General features: G+C 38.1%; 1 protein-coding gene across 1 annotated transcript; it reads right to left on the bottom strand.

The window, feature by feature from the left end:
* Window positions 1-8,119: 8,119 nt before the first annotated feature.
* Window positions 8,120-8,461, bottom strand: LOC142168929 (putative mitochondrial protein AtMg00300). The gene has a single exon (XM_075230105.1). The coding sequence runs from the start codon at window positions 8,459-8,461 to the stop codon at window positions 8,120-8,122; it is 342 nt and encodes a 113-aa protein (XP_075086206.1).
* Between the last annotated feature and the right edge of the window lie 1,038 nt (window positions 8,462-9,499).

Raw genomic sequence — 9,499 nt, forward strand, 5'->3', positions numbered from 1 at the left:
GTCTAGGTGTACTTAAGTGTTGCATTATATCCTCTATGCTTTGCTGTTTTTACCACTTATAAAAGTACGAACATGATCAAGTTATTATTGTCTTGATTCTCTTTTTTTTTTTTTTTTTTTTTCTGGAAGAATATAGGTCATATGAGGAAAAGAAACAGCACGGAAACTCCCTATTGAAGCCAAGTTGCAAACTTGTGGGGAGCTTATGGAATATATTCTTTACCCATTGGTGGATCTTTCTTTCCCGTCGCCAACTTTTACCCTTTTCAAAATGCACCCATTATTAGGGGTTTAGATCAGGATAATTTGGTAACTTCAATTTATTTATATACTCCTGACTGATAGCTATAGTTATTCTATGAAAAGCCATGTGAAAAAAAAGTCAATGAACATGCAAAAATCCTTGTAAAGTACTCTAGTCAAGATTGGAAGTAAGTGCTACCCCACTAGGTTGTGTTGCTTGGAGAGGGGTACGGTATTAGCCTCAGGCTATGATTAACTTTTGTGCATTGTTAATTTAGTTCTTTTTACACCATCAAAGTTAAGTGATCCTTTAACTAGTAGGAGGAGTATATAACTAGTCTACCTAAATAACTAAGAAAATACAGTAGATAAATTACGCAGATAATATAAAAAAATTTATAATGTTAATGTACAAGTTTAATTCGCTCTTTTTTAGTCATGGATTTGTTTATTGAAAGGCAAAGAGGGATATATAGGGACCTACATAATTGGGATGGGTGCCCAATTGAATCAGCACATGGTCATCCTTTTCCAGATGTTGGGGTGGACACTTTCAGTGTCATTTTCATCCCATACTTCATGATCCAAGGTAGGTCACTTTTATACTAAAAATAAAAGACCATCCAAATATTTTTCCAAGATAATTCTTAACTGAAATAAAAATTTCTGGTTACTGCAATAATGTATCTGAAAATTGGACACAGAAATAATGACCCACAGAAGCTTTAATAGAAATAGACAGTGGAAGGACTAGTTTATGGTAAGGAGATAATGGATAGCAGTCGGTGGGCAGACATTTCCATTAATGTGGAAAATAGAGCCCTAAATGGACTTCTTGAAGACCAGCGGCTGATGCCATGAATTAGGTGTTGAATGATTAATGTCTTGCTCCATCTGTTTCGTGCTATTAATACTTTTAAGTGGTCAAGTAGTTTTTTTTCTTTAATTATGATTAAGAATAATTACACTAAATACCCTTGTAATATGTCCAAGGATAGTTTTGATAGGCCACATGTTGGATCGAATAAATACTCAACCGCGTCTTACCAAGCTTTTAAGGCACGTTTGAGAATAATGGTTCAAACTGAATTTTGGATACACCCCTTGTATGTTAAAATCAAGCATTTATACCCCTGATCGAAACTAGGAATCTACCAAACACTATAGAGAGAATCAGCAGTTCCTACAGTAAACAAGCTGTAAGTTAAAAAAAAAAAGCGATATTTACTTGGAAAACTTCCTGCTCAAGGGATTAAAAACCACGACCTAGCCCACTAGGATTTTAACTCCACTAAACTGAGCAAACTCCAGATTACAACCTATTGTAATATATGAATTAAACTATTAATCTCTCACTCCTTACAATAAATTTATTGTAAGCCCTTTGCAATAACTCTATTACAAAGCAACACTCTTGACTAACTATAGTCAAATAACCAAAACAATAATGGTTAAATGATGTCCTACAAAATACGTTCTTGTAAGCCGTGTAGGTTTACAAGTAAAGAATAAAAGACAAAGACTCAACAAACATAAGAACTCAAAACATCTTCAGTATTGGGATCTGATCCTTTGTTTGTAGCAACTTAGTTCTTGAGTGCACCTGGAGAAAACAGTGACGGTTGGCACTTGAGATGATAGGTTTTCAGATTATCAAGTGTTAGGTCAAACCTTGTATAATGTTGTTTATATATGAGAGATCATGTGTGAAGAGATATGGACATTACACCTTTTGGTTTGGCTTCTAGCAGCAGCGACTATGCTGCTGCACTGTTGCCAGTCGGTACAGTGCGACAACTTTTATAGTTGTAGAGTTGACTGCACGATATCTAGGGAACTGATCCTATCTATTCTCTTATCTGTTTCCATATTTGGTTTCTCGACGACGTTTGGCCAGACCACGAAGCATATTACAACGGGCGCAAAGGAACTGATCGCATCAGGTTCCTATCTGGTTTCTTAATATAGTTTGACAAATCATCAAAACTTTAATAGCATAACTTATCAGTTTTTCCCTTTTTGATGATGACAAACCTAGAATTGATATCCCCCATGAGAACTAGATTCCCAGCATGTTCCCCCTACAAATCAAATGCCTTCCCCATGAGAACCAGATCTCAGAATTGATTACCCCCCTCAATTTTCTTTCCCTTTTTGGAATCATTGAAAAAAATGATAGAATTAGCACAAGAAAAAAGAAGTCCAATAACATTAACTCATACCATTTGTGTGCACACAACATGGTCAAAATCAGAACATAAGAGATTAATATTGCACAAAATAAATAGTAATTGCTCATTAAAGATAGGAAAAAAGAGTAACAGCAGTACTAATCAACATAAATATTACAAATTTAACCAGCTAAATATGCCATAGTCACGAATTACAGCACCAAAAAGAGGACATAATTAAGATAGGACTGAAAAGGGGTTAAAATGGGAAGCACTGGGCAGGAGACAAGAGAGATTAAAGAGCAAAATCCTTGAGGAGTGTGTCCACTCTTTCATTTGTAGTTCTTTGATTAGTGATTAACTGCTCCTTTAGGTCCTCGATCTGTTTCCTCAACTGTTCATTGTCAGACCTTAAGTGGGAAATCTATGCTCCCTAGGAACCACTAGAACCAGGTTCCTTGCTATTCTGAGTGAACTTGGATTGCAGGATAACATTCTCAGACTAAAGTCGCTTGATTTCTGCAGTGGCTGACTCTTGAGCATTAATCAATTGGGAAATGGTTGAGTTGCTGCCCACGCCTCCTTTCTGCACCACACACTCACATTCTTCCAGTGTGCTCATGGTAAATATTTGCTTCCTGGTCCCCACAGAATCTTTTCCCAATAGGACCTCAAAATGCTCCAAGATCTTTGTGAGGAAGAACCCATATGGAAGACCATGTTTTCTATCCTTAAAGCCTGCCACTTTCAGCATGTGTTCAATCATGATCCCATGAAGACTGATAGAAGTGAAGGAAGCCAGTGCCTCGATGAGAACCAGGTCCTCAATGAAGGTGATGGATCTCCTCTCCACCCGAGGCAACAATACTTTGTTTATCATCTCACACAGTAGCTGATACTCTGGCTTAAGAACTTTTTTGTACACCCTTTCCCCGGACATAATGACTTCTCTTTTTACAATAAACTTTTTAAAATTAGAGGAAGCAGTTCCCTCCACTATTCTCAGCCCATATGTGGGCACTTTAAGAATCTCCCCAAGTATGTCCTCATCTAGGACAAAATCCTTCCCATTAACTCTCAAACACAATGTGGCCTCATCCACCACAAACAACCCAGCATAAAAACTTCGCACTTGATCTCATACATCTTTGGACTTTAGGGTGCAAAAAGATGGATCCACTTTCGGAACTCCACAATTTTCACTAGCTCTATTATCTCTGCCTGTTCAACAATCTCAGGGTCAAAAATTCGACCCCACAACACTTATTGAGTTTTGAGATTCGCTTTTCTTTCCAACTCATACAGCTCTACCTTAGACCTTTTGGAGGAACCAGGTTCTTTGCTTGTACTCTTCCTCTTTGTTAGAGGACTCTTCTCCTTCTTTTCTTTCTCCACTTTTTATTCTTTCTCCACTTCATCAACTTCTTCACTCAAAATTTCTTTCTCAGACACTGGTCTCTTACCCTTACTAGCAGCAATTTTCTTTGAATTCTTTCTAACAGGAGGAGATTCTTCCTTCATTGCCTCCTCATCATCAATATTCACCACATCTGCTAGTGGAATCTCCTCCTTATCAGCTAACATGCTTTTCACAAGTCTCATTTTCTTCTTCTTTTCCTTATTTGCCTTTAGAGCATTGTCAGGCTCAGCTTTGCTCTACTGCCTTATCGTGGGGGGTTTGTAAGCAACATTTTTAGTTGGGTTCCCCTAACTCCTATCCTAACTCCCTGTGGATTCTACCACGACTCTTAGTTGTGTTTTTATTATTGCATACGACCGTTTCATATCTCTACTGAGGTGTGCTTTGGACGTGATCAGTGTGTCAGTACTGTCCAGGTTAGGTCTTGTGGAACATGGTGTCTTATCCCAAGTAAAAGCAATAGAATTCCCTTCGGTATAGGGATGAGGTCCCACAGTAGATTCCCATGTAGTACACACTGGCATATATTCCCATGACACATCAGTTTCCCCTCACTCTGTAGTTCCCCCTAACTTTATAGTTCCCCTGAGTCCCTTTACCACTACCAATAGCCTTTGAGCCCTCAACCAAACCTTCCACAATAACAGATTCCCTTTCAAAAGTAGTAGATCCTTCATTCTATACCACTCAGATTTCCCTCAACCTCCACATATGTTATTCCTTTATTAGTAGGAATAGATGGAAAGTTACCTGAGACAGTAGGACTACCCGAAATGTCTCCCTCACCAGCCTGCTCTTTATCCCTCTCAGATGCATGTAGTTCCACACTAGCACCAGAACCCGCATGTTTCTCCAACCTTACTTCCTCAGTCGCAACATTCTGACTGGACACTTTGACACCTTCATCAACTTCTACGATTTCTTCTGTGGTTTGAAGAAACTTAGAAGTGGACAATGTTTGATCTGAGTCAGCCTTTTCAGTAGGAGTAGAAAGAGAAGGGGATGAGATAAACTTTTTAGGAGTTTGACCAGAAGGTTTGGGAGGAGTGACAGTGGGGTTGGTTTCGATGGAAATTAAGGATTTTGTGGGTGAAACATTTGGCTCATATCCAGATGGGGATATAGCTTTAGAAGAAGACAAAGCAATCTTTGCTTCCGACATTTTGGGAGAGACAGATTCTTGTTGAGGCTTTATTGGTTTTTTCTGAGCAAGAGACAAGAGAAGAGGGTTCGACAACAGAGAGAAAGAGATGTTCTGAGTTTGAAGTGAGGAGAGATACAAAAGTTAGATTTATTAAAAGAAAAAGGGGACCAGTTATAAACGGGTGTGAGATAAAAATGGGCAACGGGTCGATATAGAAGGGATGTAACATTTGGGTTTAAAAGAAATTAAAAGAAGCATGAATGAAATAATGACATGGCACCTTAGCAGTTTAAAATGCATATAAGTGTTAAAGGAACTACTGACCTGAGTCATAGGAACAAGGTTCCTTGATAGCTTTTTGAAAATGTGAGCAAAACCTTCTAGATGTGTAACGTCATTTGTCACTCGTTTTGTCCTGAGTCTGCCATGCATGTCTACCTGTAACAGTATAGATTTTAGTTAAATGTCGTTAGAAAACACTTTTTAGCATTGTACATTTCCTTCTTCACATAGTCAATCATCGAGGGACTAGAACCGTAGTTGATCTTGATCAACCCCAGCTCCAGACGATTTCTCTCAAAGTATTTTTTGCTCAGTGCCTTGGTGAAGATATCTGCTACCTGGTCTTCCGTCTTACAGAACTTTATACATATAAGACCCTTTTCAACATTGTCCCTCAAGAAGTGATGTCTCACATCAATGTGCTTTATCATCTTATAATGCACCAGGTTCTTTGCCATATTGAGAGTACTTGTGTTATCACACAATAAGGGCACACAATTTGTAAACACGCAAAATTCTTCAAGTTGTTGCTTGATCCAAAGCAGTTGTGCACAACAAGAGGCAGTAGCTACATACTCATCTTCAGTAGTAGAAAGAGCCAAAGAGTTTTGTTTCTTTGTACCCCATGAGATCAAGCATGACCCTAGAAAATATGCCATTCCAGATGTATTCTTCCTATGCACCAAATATCCAGCATAATCAGCATCAGCAAATCCGATCAGGTCAAAATTATCTTCTGACGGATAGAAGGGGACCATGTCCTGTTTTCCCTTGAGATACCTCAGAATTCTCTTGAAACCTTCAAATGAGATTCTCTTGGGCTTGATTGAAACCTAGCACACAACCCAACATTGAAGACAATATAAGGTCTGCTAACAGTCAAATACAGAATAGATCCATTGATAACCCTATATATAGTTTCATTGACAGGAGAACCAGGTTCGTCCATGTCCAACCGAGTAGCAGTGGCAATGGGAGTATCAATAGTCTTCGAATTTTCCATCTCAAATCTTTTCAGCAACTCCTTGATGTACTTCTGTTGACTGGTCATGGTCCCTTTTGAGGTTTACTTCACTTGCAAACCAAGGAAGAAATTTAGCTCACCCATTATGCTCATCTCGAATTCACTATCCATGAGCTTTGCAAACTCCTCACAAAGGGAATAATTTGGTGCACCAAAAATGATATCATCAATGTAGACTTGCACAATTAACAAATTTCTCCTTCTTTTCATCAAAAATAGAGAATTGTCAATTTTTCCTCTAGTGAAGTCATTCTCAAGAAGGAATTTGGACAATCTCTCATACCATGCTCGAGGGGCCTGCTTCAAATCATATAGAGCCTTGTCAAGCTTGAAGACATGTTCAGGATGCTCATGGCATTCAAAACCAGGTGGTTGCTTGACAAATACTTCCTCTTTCAAATATCCATTTAGGAAGGAACCTTTTAACATCCATTTGGAATAATTTGAATTCCATATGATATGCAAAAATTATAAGAATCCTGATAGCTTCCAACCGAGCAATTGGAGCAAAGGTCTCATCATAGTCAATCCCTTCTTCTTGATTTTATCCCTGAACTGTGAGCCTTGTTAATTTCTTGTTGTATTTCCAAACTCATTAAGCTTGTTCATGAACACCCACTTGGTTTCAATCACAGTTATGTCTGAAGGTCGAGGAGCTAGGTACCACACCTTGTTTCTCTCGAACTGATGGAGTTCTTTTTGTATATTAGTTATCTAGTCAACATATTTCAATGCTTCCTTGATGTTCTTGGGTTTGATTTGAGACAGGAAGGCTGAGAAGGCACATATGTTTCTTGCCTTAGATCTAGTTTGAATACCAGAGTCCAAAAGTGTGATCAAAATTTGAAACAGATGTGAACTCTTGTGCTTCCAGTTGGATACTTAAACTTCAGAATTTGAAGGACCATGTTCCTCCATATTTAAAACATCATTGACATCAATAGAAGTATGACTTCCACTCCTTTGTCCTGCATCAGGAGTACCTGATACAACATCACCAACTCTATGCTCTACTTCAGTCGAGGTGATAGAGGGACCAGGTTCATCTGTCTCTGCTGGAGGTTCTGCTGCATCTTCTTCATCGCTTTGCTTGACTTGACTAATTAAATCAGTCCATCCATTTTCAATATCTTGTCTTCTCCAGGAACTTTTGAATAATCTCTATCTTCATCTTCATTGTTATGCGACTCTTTCCCACTTGATCATAATATTCATCAAAGATAACATGCACACATTCTTCTACATATTGGGTCCTTTTATGGTAAACTTTGTATGTCTTTCTTTGACAGGAGTAACCAATAAAGATCCATTCATCACTTTTTGCATCAAATTTTCCCAAGGCTTCCTTGCCATTGTTGAGGACAAAGCATTTTCATCCAAAAGCTCTTAGGTAAGTTAGCTTAGGGTTTCTACCATTGAGAAGTTCATAGGAAATCTTCTCAAGCAGGGACCTGATCATGCACCTATTAATCAAGTAACATGCAGTGTTCACTGCTTCAGCCCAAAAACTCTCAGGCACACCACTGCCGATCAACATTGTTCTATGTATATCTTCAAGAGTCCTGTTTTTTCTCTCTACAACACTATTTTGCTAAGGTATTCTAGGAGCAGAAAAATTATGACATAACATTTTTAGCACAAAATTCATCAAACTTAGAATTGTCAAATTTAGTGCCATGATCAGATGTGATACTCACAACATGATTTCCCAGCCTCACTTGAATCTGCTTTACAAATGCAACAAATACTGGAAAGGTTTCATCTTTGGTCCTCAGAAACAATGTCCATGTGAATCTAGAATAATCGTCCACAACCACAAAGATGTACTTATTTCCTCATCTGCTAGGAATCCTCATAGGTCCACAAAGATCCATATGAATAAGATCAAGTGGCCTTGAGGTGCTCACTTCCTTCTTTGGTTTAAATGAGGACCTGACCTGTTTCCCTTTTGCACAAGCATCACACACCTTGTGATCTTTAAAATTTGACTTGGTCAGCCTACAAATCAGGTCCTTCTTGATCAACTTGTTCAGCAAGGTAAAGCTTTCATGCCCCAGTCGTTTGTACCACAACTCAAAATCATCATTAATGGCACCTAGGCATGTTAAATCACCACCGTTCAGTGAGTCAAAGTCTGCAATATAGATGTCCTTGAACCTTTTGGCTATCAACATCATTTCACCAGTTTTGAGATTGGTGACAGTGCAAGATTTGGACAAGAACTTCACTTAATTTTCCTTGTCATAGATTTGGGATACACTCAATAAACTATATTTCAAACCATTCACATAGTACACATTTTCAATTGCACGGGGTAGTGTTTTGCTAATTTTACCAACACCAAGAATATAGACCTCCTTGCCATTTTAAAAGGGCACACTCCTACCTTGGAAGTCATTGAGTGAGAGAAAATCATCCATTCTTCTAGTCATATGCTTCGATCAGCCACTATCCATATGCCATTTTTGACTGCTTCCTCTCACTTCAGCCTACATACAAGATCATTGATTAGACTTAGGACCCATGCTAACTTGGATCCCTTGTAATGATAGAACGAGTGAATCAAACATCTCTTGCCCATGCAGACAATACATATTTTCTTCTCAGCGAACCGGGTTCTTCAATAGTAAGCTTCTTTTCAACAAAAACTTTATTTTTATGTAGGGACTGGATTTTAGCTTTACAAGAATCTTTGTAATGACCGGTTTGACCACATCAAGTACACAACCAACTATCAGCTACAGCTACATACTTTTTATTGGGATTATATGGGGGGTTTTGGCATTTTGGAACTCGATTTCTTGCTTGTTTTCACCATTACTCTTGTACATAGACGTTATTACATTAGAGGACCAGGTCCATTTAAGTGACTTATCAAGATTATTTTTAACCTTTTTAGATCCTCCTGAAGTTGTCTATTCTTTTCAAGCTGAGCAATAAGACTTGTTTTAACTTTCTTAAGCTCGCTCTCAAGATCAAGTTGAGCCTCACTAGCCACTTCTTTTCCCTTAGGTGCGTTAATCCATTTTTCTATTTGATTTTTCAATAATGTATTTTTTCTAGTTACTTCTTTCACTTGTTCCTTCAAATCTACAATTGTAACTACCATATCATCTCTCTCTTGTTCTACATCACCAATTTCTTCAATCAAGGAATTTGTTTCATTAATAAGGCTATAATAGGTATCAATCAACACATTTACCAATGACATCAAT

The sequence above is a fragment of the Nicotiana tabacum genome, chromosome 14 (genome assembly GCF_000715075.1).
Source record: "Nicotiana tabacum cultivar K326 chromosome 14, ASM71507v2, whole genome shotgun sequence".
In the NCBI taxonomy this organism is placed as follows: Eukaryota; Viridiplantae; Streptophyta; class Magnoliopsida; order Solanales; family Solanaceae; genus Nicotiana; species Nicotiana tabacum.